Raw genomic sequence first — 23,503 nt, 5'->3', positions numbered from 1 at the left:
ACGCGATAGTGAACAAAGAGTCTAAAAGCAAGCCTACCGAAAATCTTCGGGTCGTCCTGAACAGGATAAATTTGAATCAGATTAAAGGGAAAACGCCCGAGATGGAATTCTGAGGTTTGGCTACACCGCGATTTGGGACCGAGCCAAGACAGCGAGGAGTGGTTTTTCCAACGCCCGATGTCCTCTAAAGGGCTAACATGCGAAAAAGAAACGAATGGATGAACCGAAAAAACCATGACAACTATAATTGTTTATTATTAATTTATTTATTACACGGTTTTTATTGGAACAAAGTTCCTTATGGGACGATGCGGAGGGGTACCCTGACCGGGAAAAAACGTCCGTAACGTAAGATTTTTATTAGTAATGCACACAGTGTACGAATTAATTTTGTAATAACGCGCAAAAAATAACGTTTTTTTTTTATAATTCATTGACCACGATCTCAGAGCGTTCGTTTGCGCAATACACTGACTCTTATGCAAACAACCGTGAATGAAGTGTACCACAATAAGTTCGCACGTTACCGAATGACCGTGGGTTGTTGCGAAACCTCCAGTTTTATTTCCTTTATACCTCGAATAGAACTTAAAATTAATATTTTTATAATAAGAAACTTCGTTCCTATCCGGTGTCCCACGACACCACAAATTTTTTATTTAATGTCATCTTAATATCAATCATCTGCACGACTTTAAATTAGTTCATTTTATGTTTTTATTTATTTATTGCTTAAGTGGGTGGGCGAGCTCTCGGCCCACATGGTGCTATGTGAATACCGGAGCCCATAGACACCTACGACGTAAATGCCATCACCTACCTCGAGACATAAGTTCTAGGTCTCATTTTTAAGAGTCTAACGGCCTGGCCACGGAGATCGGCGGTGCGAACAGCGAAGCGGTGGACGAGGCGACCATTCGCGCAGCACCGTTTGCAGGCCACGGGTACTCACGTTCGCCGACGCGACTAGTAAGGAAGTCCGACAGCGAAATGTCTATATCGAAATTATCTCGATATTGCTTACAAATTAATAGTTTTTTGGTTCAGGACCTATTATTTGGAAAATATTGTGAAGTACATGATTTGAATAAGAATCGGAGTATACCTATAGATGGAGAATTCCACAAGAAGTACGAGAAATACTTTGGGTGGCTAGACTTCCAAATAGCTGGTCTAGCTAGTATTTCAGCTATATATTTTTTTTATTGCTTAGATGGGTGGATGAGCTCACAGTCCACCTTGTGTTAAGTGGTTACTGAAGCCCATAGACATCCACAACGTAAATGCGCCACCCACCTTGAGATATAACCACTATAAGTTCTAAGGTCTCAAGTATAGTTACAATGGCTGCCCCACCCTTCAAACCGAAACGCATTACTACTTCACGGCAGAAACAGGCAGGGTGGTGGTACCCACCCGCGCGGACTCACAAGAGGTCCTATCACCAGTAATTACGCAAATTATAATTTTGCGGGTTTCATTTTTATTACACGATGTTATTCCTTCACCGTGGAAGTCAATCGTGAACATTTGTTGAGTACGTATTTCATTAGAAAAATTGGTACCCGCCTGCGGGATTCGAACACCGGTGCATCGCTTCAACACGAATGCACCGGACGTCTTATCCGTTAGGCCACGACGACTTACTAATAACTTAGTGGGAACAAATCACGCACGGTCATCCAGCCCCAAATTAGGATTCCCTGTATTATGGGCACCAGTGACTGACATACATACTTATATACATTTAAATATATACATATATAGATAGTACACACCCAGACAAACAGCAAACAAGTCTGTTCGTCACACAATGTTGCCCGATGTGGGAATCGAACCCACGACTCTCGGCACAACAGTCAAGGTCTAACTACTATACCACCGAGTCAGTCTATATCTATCTACAATAAACAACCTATCTCTATTTTTTATATTACCCATAATTTTCATAAGCGCTTGCTAAAATAAAAGGGTATCCATATTACCGCACCAAATTTAACACTAATGATTTATTACGTCTGCTTTCTGTTCTCTAATTACGTAAAAGCTTCCATCTTTACAAAATATACGAGAGTAGGGATAAGAATAATAAAAGTACGTTTTACGATCTATTCTGATGATTCAAGGGACAAACGCCTCTATTCTTAAGGACCAAAGGTATTTATATATTAATAAAGAGACTTTGGAATGAATCTAAAGAAATGCAACCATATTACCCGAAATCTGATAGTCTGAAGAGGTTGTTATCCCAGAAAATTAAATATTCCACCGAAATATAAGTAGAGAAAGCGGTCCTACAGATAAGTTTGGGCCAGTCTTCGGATAGTTGGGTACAGAGACCAGGAGATCACGTCAGAGACTACCAGAATGGTCTAACACACCAGTGTACTTAGACTCGTGCGATTGTGTCATGATCCTTGCGCGAGAAGATCCTTATTCACGAACAAACACAGTTAGGAAACAAAATCTTTCTTATTTGTTACTTGTATAATCTTTAGTGTTTCTGTGAAGATAGTCCTTTCTAAATACCTTTAGTGTAATAAATGAGCACGCATCAGTTTCTTAACAAATTCATACCTCAAAGAGCTTGTGGCGGTAGCCATTATACAACACAAGATATTTGACAAATGCCTAAATCTCGCTTACGACATTTTCAAGATAAACTTGCAATACGTACAAGTTCTGAACAACTACATTCGGACCGTTGGTTTACCGAGCAATATCACCCGCTCGGTGGAAGATCTTCCCTTTACAGTATATCTCCCTACAAGCTCTTGTTGAAAGCCTTAAAGTCGAAAAAAGGACAAACCCGAAATCCATACAAACTTGGGCCTGGCGTTACAGTGCTAGAATTTGGGCATAAGTTACAATACCTAAGAAGGTTTCATGAGCCCAATTTTCAGGTCTCCCAGCAATGGCCAAATTGGTAAAATCAGACAATGTTTACATTTTAGGTTATGTTTATTGTTCGAGATATTTTAATAAAAACGATATTTTTGAGGCAGTTTCCTACTAAAGATGAGTAATTTTTTACGAAACCTGTTGCAGCAGCAGGTTGCTTTAAAATAAAAATGGAACCTGTTACGAGAAATCGCGTTGTTTACGAAAATGAACGAAAGCCAAAAATTAAAAACAACGTAATGCGAAACGCACTGCGCACGAAATGATTTTTTAAGGGATTTTATGACCTGGTAACTAAGACCTTTAGGTCAGTCTTATTTTAATTTTAATGAAAACTTTTTTATATGAAAAACTATATTTATATGATAACTTTTTTATATAAAATATAAATCATTACGTGCTCCCATATTATCTCATCACATTTCATTTCATTTTATTTCATGCCTCTTTTATTTTTATTTTTTATTGCTTAGATACCTATCCACGAGCTCACAGCCCACCTGATGTTAAGTGGTTACTGGAGCTCATAGACATCTACGACGTAAATGCGCCACCCACCTTGAGATATAAGTTCTAAGGTCTCAGTATAGTTACAACGGCTGCCCCGCCCTTCAAACCGAAACGCGTTACTGCTTTACGGCAAAAATAGGCGGGCGGGAGGGGCGGACTCACAAGAGATCCTACCACCAGTAAAATTATTAATGTAACTACACCATAGAAAAACTCAAAGTACCAAATCGACTTTTTCATGTTATATTTAAGATTGCCAGTTGAAAATATTTTGAATTGCCGCAGTTGCCGACATGATTTCGTGTCATAACTAAATGGCACAGTTATTTTTTTCTTTTAATGATTTTTGTTAGTAGATTTTGGTGCTTTACGTTACGTTATTCAATGAGATTAAGTTTATAGTCTGGCCAGCGAATCATGGCACAACTAAATAGCGGCAATCCAAAATATCTTCAGTTGGCAACATTAAAGATAACATAACACGATTTGATACATTTGTGTTTTTCTATGGCGTAGTCACATTAATATTAAAAATGCAAAACTACCCTTTTATGCTATATTTAATGTTGTCAGTTGTAGATATTTTGAATTGCCGCCATTGTAAGTAGTTGTGTCACGATTCGATGGCCATACTCTATTTACATTGATTAAAATACCTATAAAAACAGTCATTTATCCTAAAGCAAAAGAGTATTATTAATTATTTTTTACACTCGATTTCCACTAAATCGATCCTATTTTATGGATGCTCTAATTCTAATCCGCACGTTTGTGGAGCTAGTTACGTATAAATGTTGCAGATGTTTACAAAGATTGTTTAAAACAAAAAATTTAATTCAACTTATTTTCTACACTTGGCCATTGTCAATGAAGCTAAGATTTCAATAGGTTAATCAAGCAAAATAGACGAATTTTTTGGTACATATCCCATTCGTGTAACGCTTAGGCCCAAAATGGGCTTTCTCCTTTAGTGACCTAAGGATTTCATTGCGAAATTTTGTGATTGGTTTGTTTATGAAAGACTCTTGCATCTTTAACTTACCCACAACACCCAAATGAACTCTCCTCACAAGCGGCGGATGCGTCGAAATTTGACATTCGTAGTAGCCTTCATCTCTATCGCTCACGTACTGTATCAGTAAACGCCAATCGTTAGGGTGCTCGAAGGCTAAAGAGTATCTGGAGTCAGCTGAATATGTATGGCGTCCGAAAGATAGGAGGTGAAGCTCGTCGCCACGACGACGGACCCAGGATATCTGTAAGAAAGAGAAGATCTATGAATGGCACAGTTGATTGATGGGCTTAGTGAGGAAGAAGTGGCCTATCCGGATTTTGTTGTCGTCGTGGCCTAAAGGATAAGACGTCCGGTGCATTCGTATCTAGCGATGCACCCGTGTTCGAATCCAACCAATTTTTCTAATGGAACACGTACTTAACAAATGTTAACGATTGACTTTCACGGTGAAGGAATAACATCGTGTAGTAAAAATCAAACCCGCAAAATTATAATTTGCGTAATTACTGGTGGTAGGACCTCTTGTGAGTCCGCACGGGTAGGTACCACTACCCCGCCTATTTCTGCCGTGAAGCACTAATGCGTTTCGGTTTGAAGAGTGGGGTAGCCGTTGTAACTAAACTGAGACTTTAGAACTTATATCTCAAGGTGGGTGGTGCATTTACGTTGTAGATATATATGGTCTCCAGTAACCACTTAACACCAGGTGGGCTGTGAGCTCGTCCATCCATCTAACTAAGCAATAAAAAAAAAGTTTTGTTTGCTTATGATGCGATTTAAGAAGTTTCACTACAAGGCTGTGGATTTTCTGAGGAAAGGAAAGAGAAAAATTGAAGCTACTCACCGTTTTCTCTCCCAAATCATGTACCCTGCAATGTAGGTGAACTCTACTGCCGAGCTGCGCTGTCAGGTTACTAGTCGAAGTATCGTCTTCAAAAAAAGGCAAAGGCTCCGAAGTGGTAGTCGAAAGGTCTTCCTCGTGCTCTTCGTAAGTTTCCGTGAAGACTTCATGCCAGAATGGACCGTTGATGACTTTTTTGTCACCGATCTTGAAATCTGTGGAAAAACCCACTAAATTTATATGGAACATATTGTTACGCCGGTAAGAGTAACGCCGTCTATCGCCGAATAGTCGAACGAATATCGAAGGATCTAGTAGCACCTAGAACGTTCGAGAAGTACAACGCCATTTTCAGATAGCGGAAACACTAGAGATGTGTGGAAAATTCTCGATAATTCTAGGGATGTGGTATCGGCTATAAAAGCGTTACAGAGATGGCACGCAGTCAGATAGTAATCGGAACTACTCGAAGCGAAACAACGAACAGATCACCTGAAGCGAAGCGGAAGAACTGAATTGAGAATTTTAAAATGTTTGTTGAGTGATTTAAGTGTTCTAAGTGTTGAATACAGTTTTTAGTTGTACTCTGGTGGAATTTTATTTATCCCGAACCCCAGCGCCTAACAATATAAATACGAAAATCATATCAAGTTTCTTAAAATCTACTATATCAAATTATCTAAATATAGTTTTATGTAGTGTTTGACTTATCTTATAACTTTTTTGGTATATTTATGTGGGAATAGGTTGCTGCTGACTGTAAAAGGTAGTACTTTAAAGTGTAAAGAAATCTACTTATTAAAGATTGGATACTTAATTTAAAACTTTTACTGGTGGTAGGACCTCTTGTGAGTCAGCACGGATAGGTACCACTACCCTGCCTATTTCTACTGTGAAGCAGTAATGCGTTTCGGTTTGAAGTTTGGAGCAGCCGTTGTAACTATACTGAGACTTTAGAACTTATATCTCAAGGTAGGTGATGCATTTAGTAGCGCGCGTCGTAGATATCTATGGGCTCCAGTAACCACTTAACACCAGGTGGGTTGTGAGCTCGTCCACCCATGTAAGCAATAAAAAAATAAATTCCTTTCGAGACAATTGGTATTTATAAAATAAACATTACTGGTAAGACGTATTGTAAGCCTGCATGGGTAAATACCACAATGCTAGCTGTTTCTGCCACGAAGCAGTCATACATTCCTGTTTGAAGGGTGGTGACATAAATATTGTGATGTCTAAAAGCTTTTAACAACAGCGGCCGTTAGTTCTTGAAGATTTTACATGAATTTCAGACTGCATTTTAATAAGATTTTGAGCTTTCATCCAACATTACGTGCCTTTGTTTGAAATTAGAATAAATAATTTACCTCGCGTTCAAATGCAAGAGTTTACATGCAGACGAAATAAACTGTTTCTATTTGAACTAAACGCTATTACGAAGCAAAGTTTAAAAGAAATAATGAAAGTCAGACGAACCATGCATCTAAATAAACCTTATGAACTATTTCGAAATATAAAAATGTAGAAATTAACGTCATAAAATCTTATTAACTTTTTTGTTTGTTTGATAATCAGTTCTACTAAATCTCGTAAGTAGCGTGACGACAGAGGTTCTTAATGGACGAATAAGATATAACTAGTGGTCCCGATAATTAAATCATCATCATTCATTATCCTGCCCTTCTCCAAGTTACCTGGGGTCGGCGCAATATGTTTTCTCCTTCGATACTCTTCTATCATATACCATTTCTTCGCTCACTCCCCTCTTACCCATATCGTCTTTCACGCAATCCATCCATTTCTTCTTAGGTCTACCTCTTCCTCTATATCCTTCCACATTCATAGTTAACATTTTCTTACCAACCTCATTTTCATTTCGTCTCATCACATGTCCATACCATCCCAAACGCGCACTTCTCAGCATCTCTGTTACAGGTCCCACTTTCAGGCTTCCTCTAACATATTCATTCCCCGTCCCCGATAATCAAAATTCGACTATAATTAATTGAAATTATAAGTTTGTACACTATAATGATTCTATTGTCAAAGCCTTTACTATAATCACAGATTTCACCAAGATTACACTTTAGACAAATGTTAATAAAAACGAACAATTTTTAATTTTAATCTATTCTCAATTTGACCACAGACTATAAGCAATAAGAAAAGTTTGACAACAAACATTTATTATGCATGCGTGTGTGTGTCAAATACATGGTAGTGTGTGTAGTGTTTTTTTTTATTGATTTAATGTATTTTTATGCATAATTTAAAAAAAGTATTAACGTTCTGCAATATTTCTCTATATTCTCCATAAGTGTGGAAAATTTCATACTCCTCCGTCCGCGCAATTTTCGTAAAAAGGGATACAAAGTTTTTGCTTCACGTCTTAATATATAGATTAATATTGTAACTGTTTGAAGAATTGTTTGAAGTCGTCGTGGCCTAACGGATAAGACGTCCGGTGCATTCGTATCAAGCGATGCACCGATGTTCGAATCTCAGGCGGGTACCAATTTTTCTAATGAAATACGTACTCAACAAAATGTTCACGATTGACTTCCACGGTGAAGGAATAACATCGTGTAATAAAAATGAAACCCGCAAAATTATAATTTGCGTAATTACTGGTGGTACGACCTCTTGTGAGTCCGCGCGGGTAGGTACCACCGCCCTGCCTATTTCTGCCGTGAAGCAGTAATGCGTTTCGGTTTGAAGTTTGGAGCAGCCGTTGTACCTATACTGAGACTTTAGAACTTATATCTCAAGGTGGATGGCGCATTTACGTTGTAGATGTCTAGTATTTAATTATCAAGAGTGAGTGTTTTTTTTTTCCAATAAAAAACAAAAGAACAAATATAAGATATAAAGGAAATCTAAATCATGAACTTTTTTTTATTACTTAGATGTGTGGACGAGCTCACAGCCCACCTAGTGTTAAGTGGTTACTGGAGCCCATAGATAATTACAACGTAAATGCGCCACCCAAGTTCTAAGATCTCAGTATAGTTACAACGACTGTCGCACCCTTCAAGCCGAAACGCATTACTGTCTCACGGCAGAAATAGGCGAGGTGGTGGTACCTACCCGTGCGGACTCACAAGAGATCCTACCGCTAGTAAAATTCTATAAGAGCTATCAGTGATTATGGTCGAATTTCCACTAATCAAATTAAATCATTTGAAATATGTAGCTTTGGATATAGAATAGAGATTAGATTTCGCCAAAAAACGCTTCCGTGTTTTCTGCTCTGTTTTTGGTTTTCATTCATAAATCAATAAACAATTAGAAGACACCAAACCTAAATATATTGCTATCAATTCCTTGGTTTCCTCACTTACGTTAACGAATCCAATATCCACATTTTCCGGTGATAAGGGCGTGCTATTACCACCCTGCCTAATTCTGGCACGAATAAGTCGTTCTTTATAGTTTGAAGGGTGAGACAGCCGACATAAAAATAAGATTTTTTTTTCCTTCCTAAGCGGATAGCTTTGAGAGGCTATTTCAGCGTAACCTTAACTAGTAGGTAAGCTTACGGGGCTCAAACCGGAGTGATGCTAACACTGACCCTAGCAAGAGCAGTGCTTCGCAGAATCTACCACCGGATCGGAAACGCGACCCACTGAGAATATCCGGCGAGAAACTCAGTGGGCTGTGTCTGAGGGTTAATTTACTCGTCGAGCCTTTCGTCGCAAGCGACGGGTTCAACGAGGACGGTGACCGGCGCTTGTGGTACCTAAAAGCACCGATAATGGATCGGGAGGATCCGTAATGACGTGTTTTAGGCGACGTCGAACAAATAAGACTTCGGCTTTACGTCATATATAGTACTAGCTTTTGTCCACGATTTCGTCCGCGTGGAATAGTTACTTTGGCATAACGCTTAATTTTACCCGCGACTTTATTTACGTAGAAAGTGAAAATATTTTTTGTATAATAGAATGCTAAGGAGCTATTTAAGGTACCAAAATCACACTTTTTAACCGACTTCAAAAGAGGAGGCTATAATTTCGACCACCATATTTATCTATGCATGTTTACTGATTTCTCGAGAATGCTTGAATCGATTCTGATAATTCATACATTTATTTTAGCGAAACTTTAACCGTTTCCGCAGTCCACACAGCGGTAGCTCTCAAAAGGAAAAAAAGCACCGATTTTGAAACATCCTTTATTGGTGCTCCGTTTGTATTGGTCTTACCGTCATGTTATATAGCCTATATATAGCCTTTCTCAATAAATGGGCTATCTAACACTGAAATAATCGGGCCAGTAGTTCCTGAGATTAGCAAGTTCAAACAAACAAACAAACAAACTCTTCAACTTTATAATATTAGTATAGATATTGGTCTATTGGCAAGAGTTGTGACCGCATTCAAACGCATCGGTAATAAAAGTAAACCTGAAATGAATATCCACCATCCTGCCTATATCCGATACGAAGCAACCGTGCCTTCTGTTATGAATAGTAGTTAAAAGAGTAAGAATAGGAGTTGCTGTACTGATGGAATTGAGGTTTTAATGTCTATGTCGAACAATTATGTTGTGATGGGTGCTCAGAAATAGCAACTGGCAAAACATTAACATTATTAACATCCTCAAATAAACACCCCATAATAGTTTATCAGCCTAAAATAATAGAAGTATCGAAATTTTACTGGTGGTAGGACCTCTTGAGAGTCCGCGCGGGTAAGTACCACCACCCTGCCTATTTTTGCCGTGAAGCAGTAATGCGTTTCGGTTTGAAGGGTGGGGCAGCCGTTGTAACTATACTAGAGACCTTAAAACTTATATCTCAAGGTGGGTGGCGGCATTTACGTTGTAGATGTCTATGGGCTCCAGTAACCACTTAACATTAGGTGGGCTGTGAGCTAGTCCACGCATCTAATCAATAAATAAAAAAATTAGAATGTAAACAGAGCATCAATAAATTACCTGGTATCTGAGGAGCTATGACACATAGCGTCCTGGTCAGCAGCGAGGAAAAGACCAAAAGACCGGCCGGAGTCATCTTCATCAGCCCCGGTCTCCAGGATCCGTAGATTTCATCTGGCCCACCCCTGTCGTACCTAGAACAACAACATAACTTGAAGCGACCTTGACTTAAAGCCTCCTGATTTTCTTCATACAGACAGTACTGCTCAAGGTCAATCTGGTGTCCAATGGTTAAACAATTTTTTTTTTATTGCTTAGATCGCTGGACGAGCTCACAGCTCACCTGGTATAAAGTAGTTACTGGAGCCCATAGACATCTACAACGTTAATGATCCATCCATCTTGAGATATACTCTAAGGTCTCAGTATAGTTACAACGACTGTCCCACCCTTCAAACCGAAACGCATTACTGCGTCACGCAGAGATAGGTAGGGTGGTCGTACCTACCCGTACAGACTCCTAAGAGGTTCAACCACCAGTAAGAAACAAGGTCATGAATGCAGGCAGTCACCTTAAGAAATGAAGTCTAAGTCAATTTATACTACAACGCCTGTGACACATTTCAAACCTGAACCCATGTTTCGCGGCCGAAACAGACATGATAGTGGTATCTTTGCTCGTAAGACTTAAACACACACTATCACTACTAAAACCAGCCAATGAATTGGCCCACGATCGAATACCAATTTCTTAGGAAATAGCCACCATAGCACGCGCTAATAAACGAACACAAGTGTATTGAAATCCGTAAATAGTATCGCCTTGCGTTGCATTTCATTCCGCCTTAAACATTGCCAGAATTTTTAATGAAATTCCATCATATATACCATCGGTTTACGTTGTTTGTAACACTTAAACCTCTTTTTTTTTTGGATCAACAGATAATCTCCAACTTTTGGCGACGCGTTGACAACTTTAGGCAAGTTATGTTCCAGTCAAACCGGCTAAAGCTGTCTGTTATTCAACAACCCACGTTCGAGGGGAAAGGGAAAGGGAAATCCTACCAGCCCCAACCCCCTCCCCTGTCCTCACCCATCCCCCCCGCCGTGTCAGTGGAGGCCAATCCATCTGCGGCAACGCTGATGGCAGAGGCCAGCGCTCCGCGACGGGGTATACCTATTCCTACCCCACGTGGTTCACGAGCTGCAATCAGACCGCCCCACTCCGAAAGCAGCGCCCCAGCCCGTGCTGGAACACAAGCCCTTCCGATATCAGGTCCGAAATCAAAAAAAAATCGACTGAAAAAGTTAAAAAAAAACAAAAAAAGAGAGCTCAACGGGATGCAGTGGTGAGTGCTCCTGCTGCACCGGCTCCCGCATTCTCGACAATAATGGAGGTGGACGTTAACCCCCCAACCGACCCAACTTCGCAACCGATCTTGCAATCGGAAACGACCCCCTTGCCCCAGGCTCAACCAGCCAGCGCGGGCACATCTCAGCCTCCTCTTCCTCCCCGCCCACAGCGCGAGCGGCGCAGCGACCGACGGGCCTCCCAGCCCGCCGGTTTCGCTGCTTGGCTGCTCGCATTGTGGGAGAAATTGTCCGAGGTGATCTCCGGAGTAATCCGTGAGATCGCCGCGGGAGCCAGTCCCTTTGGGGCTATCCTGTCGGGATTCTACCAGTTGATGGCGAGGCTCAATGGCTAGCCAAGAGCTTCGCATCATCTATTGGAACCCCGACGGGATAAAGTCCCGGAAAAACGAGCTGCTTGTTCTTGCCCGGGAGTACAACCCTGAGGTTCTGCTCCTGGGCGAGACCAAGCTACGTCCTCAGGATGCGTTCAGGATTCCCAACTACTTCATGTACCGACGTGATGAGCTTACCCCTGCCGGGCCGGCCGTTCAGGGACACTGCGGCCCTCGTCAGGCGGGACGTGGTGCATGATTAGTTGGATTTGCTGTCCTTCGCATCGACACGATTGGTCGGTGTGAGGGTACACGCGGGGGGGAAATGCGGATTTATGCCGCGTATAGACCCCCGGGGCCTGAAATTCACCCTGAGGACATAAGACGGGCCCCGAATCACGACAGCCGCCCAGCTCTGCTGGTCGGGGACCTCAACGCGAAGCACGTCGCGTGGGGCTCCCGACTTAACTCAGCAGTGGGCAGGCGGCTGTTAGAAGATGCCGATAGGGGTGACTACTCTGTGGTCGGCCCCGATGAACCCACACACATTCCGACCGCCGCGCGCTATCAGCCCGATGTGCTGGATGTGTGTGTGCACAAGGGGCTACGGTGCCCCGTAACGATCGAGGCACTGTACGACCTGGGTACCCCCCATCTCCCTATCCTGGTCACTCTGGGAATGGGGCTCACCCGGGTTGCGACCTCGCCCTACGACCGAAGGTCGACTGGGAGCTCTTTAAGAGACGTCTAGACGACCTTCCCGTGATTCAGGACCCCAACACCCCTGATGGGGTCGACGATGCGGCAGTCCGCCTCGTTGACTCCATCAGGGGAGCGATCGATCAGGCGACGACTCTTGTGCCCAGCGGCGGGCCCAGAGGTAGACTCCCGGCCCACCTGAAGGCGATTATTCGCCGGAAGAGGGGCCTGAGGAGGCTCTGGGCGACAACTCGTTGTCCCAGGATAAAGCGCGAGCTTAATGATCTGGAAGCGGAGCTGGCGACAAAGATTAGCTCCTTCCGGGGCTATGCCTGGAAGGAGAGGATCGAGGAGGCCCGCGAGGATCCCTCCTCAGTATCTCTCCACCGGCTTTGTCGCCAGCTCTCAAATCGGCCTGCCCCGACTTGTCCACTTGTGGACGAGAGGGGCAACCGATGCTCCTCGGCTCAGGCCCGTGCCGATGTCCTGGCCGTAATGCTGGAGCGGCAGTTCGCTCCTAATGACTCTGCACCCTCAGAGGCCGCATTCCACCAATCGGTGGAAGAGAGCGTAGCAAGCCTACTCTCCTCCCCGGTGCCACCGTTGGGAGATGATGATTTCATCACTCCCAGCGAATTGCGCCTCATCATCAAGCGGATGAAGAGGCGCAAGGCACCGGGTGAGGACGGTATTCCTTCCCTCGCATTCTTCAACTTCCCTGAAACGGTCGTGTCATACATGACACGGCTGTTCAATTCCATTCTGTCCACAGGACACTTCCCGGGAATTTGGAAATTGGGCAAGGTTATCGCCTTGCCCAAACCCGGCAAGGATAGGAGAAATCCCTCCAGTTACCATCCGATCACTTTGCTGTCGCATGTGGGCAAGTTGTTCGAGCGGCTGCTGCTGAGAAGGATGTCGCCGTACATCCTCCCCAGACCCGAGCAATTCGGGTTCCGCAGCGGTCACTCGACAACGCTACAATTGGTCCGCGTTATGCACCACTTGGCGGATCGGTTCAACGCGCGCCAGTACACGGCCGCAGTCTTTCTCGATATCGAGAAGGCCTTCGACCGTGTCTGGCATGCGGGACTGATCCACAAGCTGGTGCAGAACACGGACCTCCAGCACGCCTCCGTGCGACTGCTGGGGTCGTACCTGGAGGGAAGATCCTTCTTTGTCGCGGTCGAGGGCGCCAAGTCGTCGGTGCGCCCAGTCACGGCCGGAGTTCCTCAGGGAAGCGTCCTGGCACCATACCTCTACGCTCTCTACACCAACGACATTCCCACGCTCGAGGGCAACCTTCAATCGTGGGAAGTAGACGTGAAGCTGGCGCTGTTTGCCGACGACAGCGCCTACTTCTCGTCATCCAACGTCCCCTCTGTGGCCATTTCGAGGATGCAGAGGCTTTTGGACTTACTGTCCCAGTGGCTGGACCGATGGAGGGTCGCGGTCAACGTGGGGAAGACTGCGGCTATGCTCTTCGGTCCGGTCCGCACAACAGTCGTCCCGGGACAGCTCAGTCTCCGTGGCGCTAATGTCGAGTTTAGATCCAGCGTCCGGTACTTGGGGGTCAATATCGACCGGAGTTTGAGGATGACCGCCCACGCCAATACGGCGTTGGTGGCCGCTCGCTACGCGAGATTCCTCCTCCGGCCGGTGTTGGCCTCCAGGTTGCCGGTCAGGACTAAGCTCGGCATTTATAAGACGTATGTCCGTTCCCGTATCACGTACGCAGCTGCGGCCTGGTATCACCTCATCCCGCAGGGTATGCGGGCGTGGTTACAGGTCCAGCAAAATCTGGCTCTTCGCACGATAGTCGGAGCAGGGCGTTACGTCAGAAATGACGTAATCGCCCGGGATCTAGATGTGGAGTCGCTCGAGGAGTTCATCCGAAGGCTAGCTCGTAATCTTTACGAGCGGGCTGACGGTGGACCCCACGAGCATCTCCACAATTTAGATCCCTTGCACGCCAGACCACCTGATGGTCGGGCGCTACCAAGGGAGCTACTGGAACCCCCGGCTATGGTAAGATAGTCGGCTTAACCGGAGTGATATGGGAGTGCTCATAATGAGTGCCCCCATGGGACTGAGCTGTCCACACTCGTCACTTCCCCCCACATTGTTGGGGTGCCCCCCTATGGGGACCCATTTTCCACCCCCGAGGGTGGACCACTCCCCCGTCTGGAGAGTTTTTTTTTTTTTTTTATTGCCCTTGTAGGCAGACGAGCATACGGCCCACCTGATGGTGAGTGGTTACCGTCGCCCATGGACTTCAGCAATGCCAGGGGCAGAGCCAAGCCGCTGCCTATCGCTTAATACTCTCCACAAGCCTCTTTTCAAGAAGGACATGTCATAGCGCTCGGGAAACACCGTGGAGGGGAGCTCATTCCATAGCCGGATGGTACGTGGCAGAAAAGACCTCTGGAAACGCACTGTCGATGAGTGTTTTAAGTCGGCCCCTCCCCGTGACGGACTTCCCCTTCTGGGGAGCCCGAAGCGGGTGAGCGCCTTACTAGTGCCGCGGCTCCCCCTCTGATTTGTAGAGGCGGGGCCGCGGCATGGGGCCGGTGGCGGGCCCCTCGTATCCGCTGACTGTTGTCCCCGTGTAAATAGTAGTGTAGTTTAGTTTTAGTTAGTTTGTAGTTAGTTAGTAAGAAAAAAAAAAAAAAAAAAAAAAAAAAATATTGAGGACAACACGACGCCGGAGGATCTTGCTGCCGGTCGTCTGGAGCCATTCAAGCCCATCGTATTATGTTTATGTATATATTCTTTTGTCGATGCTATGCAGCCGTACACGCTGCGAACAGCCTGCACCCGTCTCGTCCTGCATCCATACCACCCCTGCCCTATGTGGCAGGGAGCTTCGTCCCGGGCAGTGGGGTTTGCCCCGAGGCCCGCTCCGTGCCCCCGAAAGGGGGTATGACGACCCTTCTTCTTCTCTCTTCCACGTTCGAGCTTCGGATAAGACGCCCAATCGTCGCGGGCTGGTGGCAAGGTGGATAATTAGGGCGAAGCACATTTATTTCCTTAGTCTATACCCATAAGACTTCGAACCAACATTCGGCCCAATGACCAACGGGTTTTCGCTCGGTGGACTATCCAGGATCCATTTACACGGACTATAAACATATCACCCGATATTTTCACTGATTTACGAGCGTAATTATTAGTGAAATTCGCAGGCGTCAACTACAATACCACAAAACTTGACAATGCCTCATATCTAAAACTTCTGCGGTCCGCAAAACAACTATATTTAGGTAAAATGTTTCAGGTTGCAATTACAAGGTCCCTCCGCCGCAAAAACAGTAGTGTGTCTCCGGTTAAAGGGGTCAAATGGCCGTTTTACGAGCAATGGGAGGTTCGGTCATTCGAACGACGTCACACATGCCCCTTTGACTTCGGTACTACTCAGGATAGCGTGTTCGCGGTATTTACGTGCTTATAATCGGTATCACGAGCAGAATTACTCGAGCGCCTAAACTAATTATCATTTTTTATTGGTTACTAGACGATGATGAAATATTACAAGATCGTTTAGGCATTTTTAAGTGGCTTCGGGTGGCTTAACAACGCCATCTGCTGAAATAGCTTTAGTGTTATTGTGTCTTTAAAGCAGTTAGTTAGTTAGTGCGTCATACAAAGATAAGAAGCATAACCAAAACAGTGGACGCTCTCAAATATGCTCAAAGGCTGAAGTTTAAGTGGGCTGGCCACGTAGCACGACTCGGGGATGGGAGATGGACATCGAAAGTAACTGCATGGGGCGGTCCACATGGCAAGCGGCGCGTCGGCAGACCGTACACGCGTTGGGAGGATTATATTAGAAAGGTTGCTGGACCACACTGGATTTATGTCGCCAGAGACAAAGCAGAGTGGAAATCTTTGGAGGAGGCCTTTACCTGAGAGGGGTCCATACATATATTATAGAAACTAAATATATTAAAAATAAAAAAATAATAATTGCATGGAATAAAAGGCTTAATAAATTAATAAATAAATAAATTAAAGCAGTTAGTTGCTCTCAATTATGAAAAATAGTACTATTATTCGCCAATAGATGCCGGGAAGAGTCATAAAGTTGATTATCGATAAAGTTGATTATTGAAAACACGACTAAAACAACATTTTCTGAAAATAAATCGTAGCTAGATCGATTTATCGCCCCCGAAATCCCCTGTATACAAAATTTTATAAAAATTATTGGAGCCGTTTCCGAGATTCAGATTATATATACATATATATAGAAGAATTGCTCGTTTAAAGGTATAAGATAAAATAAGATAAGATTAGTGCACGAGCTCACGGCTGACCTAGTGTTAACTGACTACCAGCCCATACACATCAACAACGAAATGCCGCCACCGACCTTAGGACATGAGTTCCAAGTCTCAGTTTTATACAACAACGGCTTCAAACCGAAAGGCACAAATCGACCTTAGGACATGAGTTCCAAGTCTCAGTTTTATACAACAACGGCTTCAAACCGAGAGGCACGACAGAAATTGGCAAGGTACTTACTTAACTACCCGATGGTACCTACTTGTGCAGGCTTACAATACTCGCCACCACCAGCATACCGTATAAGATGTATATTTGTACCCATTTCATAATTTATTAAAATAACTCTCCCCTGGATTATCCTTTGCCAGCCCTGCCTATTCTCGGTTGCGCGGATGGCATCGTGGATTGAAGTGTTGTGAAAAGAGCGTATCAGATCCAACGTCGAACGTTTTGAAGTCGTCGTGGCCTAACGGATAAGACGTCCGGTGCATTCATGATGAGCGATGCAACGGTGTTCGAATCTCAGGCGGGTACCAATTTTTCTAATGAAATACGTACTCAATAAATGTTCACGATTGATTTCCAAGGTGAAGGAATAACATCGTGTAATAAAAATGAAACCCGCAAAATTATAATTTGCGTAATTACTGGCGGTAGGACCTCTTGTGAGTCCGCGCGGTTGGGTACCACCGCCCTGCCTATTTCTGCCGTGAAGCAGGAAAAAAACAGCATATTGGGCTTCTGCCTTTGAGCCTTCTTCCGATCTTGCCTGTTATCAGCAACTTTTCTAAATTGTCACCGCTCGTTCTGGTAATGTGCCCATATAACTCGAAACTCCTCCGCGCGTTTATAGAGCTGACCATCGGAATATTGAGCTCGGTAAGAATGGATTTGTTAGTTTTGTCTTCTTGTGAAAAAATATGTGTGTTGTCATGGGACACCGGATTGGAACGAAGTTCCTTATTATAAAAATATTAATTTTAAGTTCTAATCGAGGCTTAAAGAAAATAATTATTCGGGTATACATTTTTTATTATGATTTTTTTATTGATAAAAAAAACTACTTTACAAAGTTATCATCTTTATTTTATTCACAATGATTTATAAAAAATATATAATAATAATAATATACAAAGAAACAGCTATTTATATGAACAATAAGAACCGTCATCACGTAGACTATACATTAGACACTGTATAGCCATCATGCTAAGACTATACATAAATAATAAAAATCTTACGTTACGGACGTTTTTTCCCGGTTAGGGTACCTCTCCGCACCGTCCCATAAGGAACTTCGTTCCAAAAACGGTCGAAACATAGATGATACCTTTTTCGGCGTCCGTTCTCGGAGAATAAGTTTTTTTTTTTTTTTTCAAAGTATTTCTTCTTGTTTCGTATGTAGAACTTGTAATTGCTTTCAGCTTTGTTTGATTGTGTTCGAACGATGATCGAACCATCGGAAAGCGTAAACGAAAGGCGTTTCGGGAAACTTGTTTCTTCTTTGATTTTGGAGACGAAATTGGTTTGAAAGTAATAATGTGATGTTTTTGGAAGTGATAAGGCGTATCGTGAACTTGCACCGATAAATAAACCTGCCTATTACTAATATGTACACATTAAACTTTACGGGTTACCTAGGTCTTGTGTATCCGCGCGGGTAGGTTCCACCACCCTGCCTATTTCTTCCTTGAAGCGGTAATGTTTTTCGGTTTGAAGGATGGGGCAGGCGTTGTACTGTAAAAACTGAGACCTTAGAACTCATGTTTCGTGCTGAATGGTTGTATTTACGCCTAAAGGCTCCGGTAACCACTTAACACCAGGTGGAAAGTGGGCTCACCCACCCATCTAAGCAATAAAAAAAGTTACTAAAACATTAATGTGGTTTTTTTGTTATTGCTTAGATGGTTAAATGGGGTAGTCGTCAAAAGATACTACATTATTATAACACTCTAACCTCGCGGTAAAAATTGGATAGCGATATCGGCGTTGTCAACAGCTCTACCATATACCATTTGGCTTTGAAATAAAACCTCCTCCAAGGGTTTTCTCGAGCGCTGGGTTATGTCTTTTTTCGAACGATGTTTGATGATGTTCTAAGGACTCTCCGTCCTTAGAGGTAGGCAGCGACTCGGCTACACCTCTAACATCACTGACGACCTTGAACAACGGTGACCACTCACCATCAAGTAGCCGAATGCTCGTCTGCCTATTAACGCAATAAAAGAGATCATCAAATTGCAATTCTGTCACAATGCAAAGAAGCTATAATTTTACTCAAAAAAAAATTAAAATCAAGCCATTTTTATTTCACCATACTCCACTTGAATAACTTTAGTATTCTCGAGTGCTGTCAAAAAAGCTCCGATTGAAGTTACTTTATCGGTTTTTCACGCCAAACAGTGGTGCCAGCATTGCAGTATTACATTTACGAAATTTAAAAGTCTTCTTTAAAGCTCTTTTTGCGCTTTCATCGAAAATCACAGATCAGAATTTTAAATGTCAATTATTAAGCTTAATCGCTCATTATAAAAACAATTTGTCATCGTCAATGCCACGTCACTTGTCACTTGCGTTTGATATTCGTTAATCTTTGATTTTATCAGCTCTTCTTTACTCCAAATACGTAATAAACTGGTTTAAAATTCACTTTTAAAATTTATCATTTCTTTTCACTAATGTACTATGCATGTTAATATATCGACGCTTGAAAGGCAAACGTGACTAAGCGACAATGCGTGAACTTTACAGTAGACCAATTTAAAGTTGAAATACCTGAAAAAAAATTATATTTTAACGAATCTAGCTGTAGGATTGAAATGATTTTAATAGACCTAGAAATAAATTTTTTTTGCGCATCGAATATGGTTATTGCCTATCATTTATGTAAAAAGCAGTTATTGTCGCTTAGTTACGTTTGCCTTTCAAGCTTCTATAAGTATGTATAGAAACGGAAATATTTTAATTGTAACAATATCAGACTGTATGTATGTATGTATGTATATGTAGGCAGCGGCTTGGCTCTGCCCTTGGCATTGCTGAAGTCCATGGGCGACGGTAACCACTCACCCTCAGGTAGGCCATATGCTCGTCTGCCTACAAAGGCTATAAAAAAAATAAAAAAAAATTATGTATGAACTTGTTTATTAATAAGTATGTATTTATAAAAAAATAGATTTCATCTCCGTTTCTATAACTTTATTTCATTTACTTCGTTAACTGTTTTCATAATATGTTTACAAAATTAAAATGTGGTTAATGAGTACATATATGCTTCAACAAGAGATTGTAGTCATATAAATATATACGGATCATAGACGATAGTGTGTGTTCTTATATAAATGATAGTTTTTTTATTATTGCTTAGATAGCTGGACGAGCTCACAGCCCACCTGGTGTTAAGTGGTTACTGGAGCCCACATCTACAACGTATACGCGCCACCCACCTTGAGATATAAGTTCTAAGGTCTCAGTATAGTTACAACGGCTGCCCCACCCTTCAAAGCGAAACGCATTACTGCTTCACGGCAGAAATAGGCAGGGCGGTGGTACTGTTACATATGCCCCTCAATAATAACGTAATATAAATAATAATGCCGACTAAGGCATTCTTGAATGCATTGTCTCTATATAAAGACGATATATTGCTAAAGCGCAGTAGAACAGATTTGGCTTGAGTAGCGGAAACACACATCATTTGTACTACTTCTTTAATAAAATAAACTCCGTGCCAGTCGCCGTGTCCTTTTTTAAAAAGAGCTCCTGGACCCACCCCGTAACAGTGGTGTCAGAAGTGGGATAGTCAGTACGTTACACTGGCTATCCGGATTGTCTTGAGCTCTTGATTTTACGTTGCGCTCATTGCCGCTGCTCTCATCATCAATATCGTAAAGGAAGAAAACCTGCAAAATATCTTCAACGCCATCTTCAACATCGTGAGAAAGAAAAACTTACAAAAATCTGCCACATCATACCCGCTCGTGCCGGTCAGTATTGATCGGCTGGTGTCAACCTGACAAAAACACGCAAAAACCAATAAGCCTGATATCGACGTCCTGCTGGTTCCTGTGAAACAAGCCCGAAGATTCGCCCGAAGCTCCAGTACCCGTGAAAATTCAAGCCGCTGATTCGTCCCTACTGCACCAGTTCCTGCTGACTCGTTCCTGCTAAGCCGTTTGCAACGTTCCTGCTGACTCGTTCCTGCTAAGCCGTTTGCAACGTTCCTGCTGACTCGTTCCTGCTAAGCCGTTTGCAACGTTCCTGCTGACTCGTTCCTGCTAAGCCGGTTCCTGCCGTTTGCGACATTAAGACTTCCAGTATAAGCCTGCCAAACGCCTTGCTGCCATCCCATCATCCGTGCGTTCTCCGATGAAGTTAACAGCTCTGATATTCTTGCGGTGAGTGAATCATTCGTCTCGTATAACTACTACATTTTTTTAGTTGACCTTCTTTCTGCTAGTGTCTGTTTTGTTACTGTCAAAAGCGAATACTCGTAATAATGTCTACTAAAAGTGAAATAGTCTTGAGCGAACAATATCCTATTCAAGTACTATGTAATTTTATCAACCCATATAATGGAAGTCGGGAGACCCTTACGGCCTTCTTGACTAACTGCCAGGATGCGTTAGATCTTGCATCAGACAGTCAAAAAAGACTATTACTGAAATTTATAATTTCAAAGCTAGAAGGAAAAGCCAGAATAGCATGCTCAAATAAAATATTCGATAACTTCGAATCGTTGAGAGAATTTCTTCGTCAAAATTTTGGAGAAACTAAACACTACAGTCATCTATTTTTCGATTTGCAATCATGTAAACAACGTGCTGGCGAATCTGTGTCTGAATTTTCATTACGAATCGATACGTGCCTAACCGAGATGCAGACCGAAATCCATAATTCTAATACATCAAAAAAAGACCTATCAGGTCGTATTGCCATGACAGAGGACCTGGCGATACACTCTTTTATGTTCGGACTGACTCCTCGTATTGGTAACATGGTGCGATGTCGTAACCCCAAAAATCTTAACGAAGCAATTAATATCGCCATTGAAGAGGAAAAAATCCAGAACTTCGTTGCTAAGTCTCATTCAACTCATCACCAACAGCCAAAATTATCATCACAAGCTAGTTCATTTAATTCAACAAAAATAGACACAAAACAAAAAATTCCACCCCAAATCGTTTGCAGTTACTGTAAAAACCCAGGTCATCACATTGCGAAATGTAAGAAACGCGAATACAATAACAACTTACGTAATAATTCGTATAATAAATATCGCCCGCTTAATCATATTCCACCTGACTCGGAATCTTCGCCTTTTAAATGTTGCGAAATCGAGAAAACCGACAGTAATTTAAACTAACGTGTCAGGTATCGCAAATGTGCCGGCGATTGCCTGCAAACCAAACAGGCACAAAATTACGTAACTCTACTAAATCGCAACAATGCAAAGAAATTATTAGGTCGTATGCACAAGCGTGCAAAACTACTTCTAGTTCGTTCACTAATTCGCCAATTAATTCGTCTTCTAATTCGTTTACTAATTCGTCTACTAATTCGTCTACTAATTCGTCTCCTAATTCGTCTACTAATCCGGTTACCAAGCCTTCTACTAAATCGCTTACAAAGTCACATGATAAGTCAACCCCGGTATCCGCTAAGCCGGATACTACTCGTAAATCAATCAGTCAACTTACCCCTCAAACGATGCCATCGGCGATATCTCAAGAATATTTGCCGACAGTGTACGATATTTCTCAGCATAAAAACACACCGTTACCTTACATACTTGTTCATACATCCCATACCACGAATCCTATTTCGTTATTAGTTGATACGGGAAGTTCAATATCTCTTATAAAAAGTACCAGTATTCCTTGTTTACCAGTTCTTGAAAATCACAAAATAAAATTCAAAGGCATCAATGACGTAAATTCACACTGTGAATCACTGGGCAAATTCCTTTTGTCAATAAAAACTAACCAATCGAATCTATCACCTTTTTATTTTCACGTAGTTAAAGATGTTAACCTGGATTACGATGGTATTATAGGATCAGATTTTTTAGACAAAAATAGTGCATTTATTAATTATTCAGAGAAATACCTGGGCATACTTAGCCCCTCTACGCAGCGTTTCAAGTTACATATGTCACAACCCTACTATATCGTTCCGCCAAGAAGCGAAATGTTTATTGAATGCGCTGTTACTAACCCGGAGTTAAAGGAAGGTTTAATTTTAAAAAACACGCATGTAGACTATCCTAGTGTGTATTTTTCTAAATGTCTAGTTAGTGTTAAACCAAATAACAAAATTAATTTGTCTGTCCTGAATACCTCTGAGTCGGAAGTAAGGTTACATGACCTATCTTTCACCCTCGAACCCGTGTCTCTGATTCTAGAAAATGACCCTCCGTCTAATACTTCCGACAGTACTCACGAGTCATGCTGTTACCAAATTAGTTTTAACTCAGTCCGGGAAAAACGAGTTCAAGATGCCATTCGTTGCGAACACTTAAATAAGGAGGAAGAAACATGCTTACGCAGTATCTGTTCCGAATTCTCAGACGTGTTTTTTCTTGAAGGCGACAGCCTCACGTGTACAAAAACTCTTGAACACGAAATACGCACTACATCTGACACACCGATCGCTGTTAAAAGTTACCGTTTCCCTGAGTGTCATAAA

At 42.5% G+C, this 23,503-nt stretch overlaps 1 protein-coding gene across 1 annotated transcript in view; it reads right to left on the bottom strand.

Annotated features, from left to right (window-relative positions):
* LOC114246871 (protein amalgam) overlaps positions 1-23,503 on the bottom strand; it is a 165,325-nt gene that overhangs the window by 36,570 nt on the left and 105,252 nt on the right. The window contains exons 2-4 of the mRNA XM_089739023.1: positions 10,206-10,339; positions 5,271-5,482; positions 4,454-4,667 (exon numbers count right to left, since the gene is read on the bottom strand). Coding sequence (XP_089595149.1) covers positions 4,454-4,667; positions 5,271-5,482; positions 10,206-10,287 — 508 coding nt within the window. The 5' untranslated portion in view covers positions 10,288-10,339. The remainder of the gene's footprint in view (positions 1-4,453; positions 4,668-5,270; positions 5,483-10,205; positions 10,340-23,503) is intronic.

Source organism: Bombyx mandarina, chromosome 28 (assembly GCF_030267445.1).
Source record: "Bombyx mandarina strain Sakado chromosome 28, ASM3026744v2".
Lineage (NCBI taxonomy): Eukaryota > Metazoa > Arthropoda > Insecta > Lepidoptera > Bombycidae > Bombyx > Bombyx mandarina.
The sequence above is the reverse complement of the archived record's forward strand: the minus strand, read 5'-3'. Positions and strand labels throughout refer to the sequence as shown.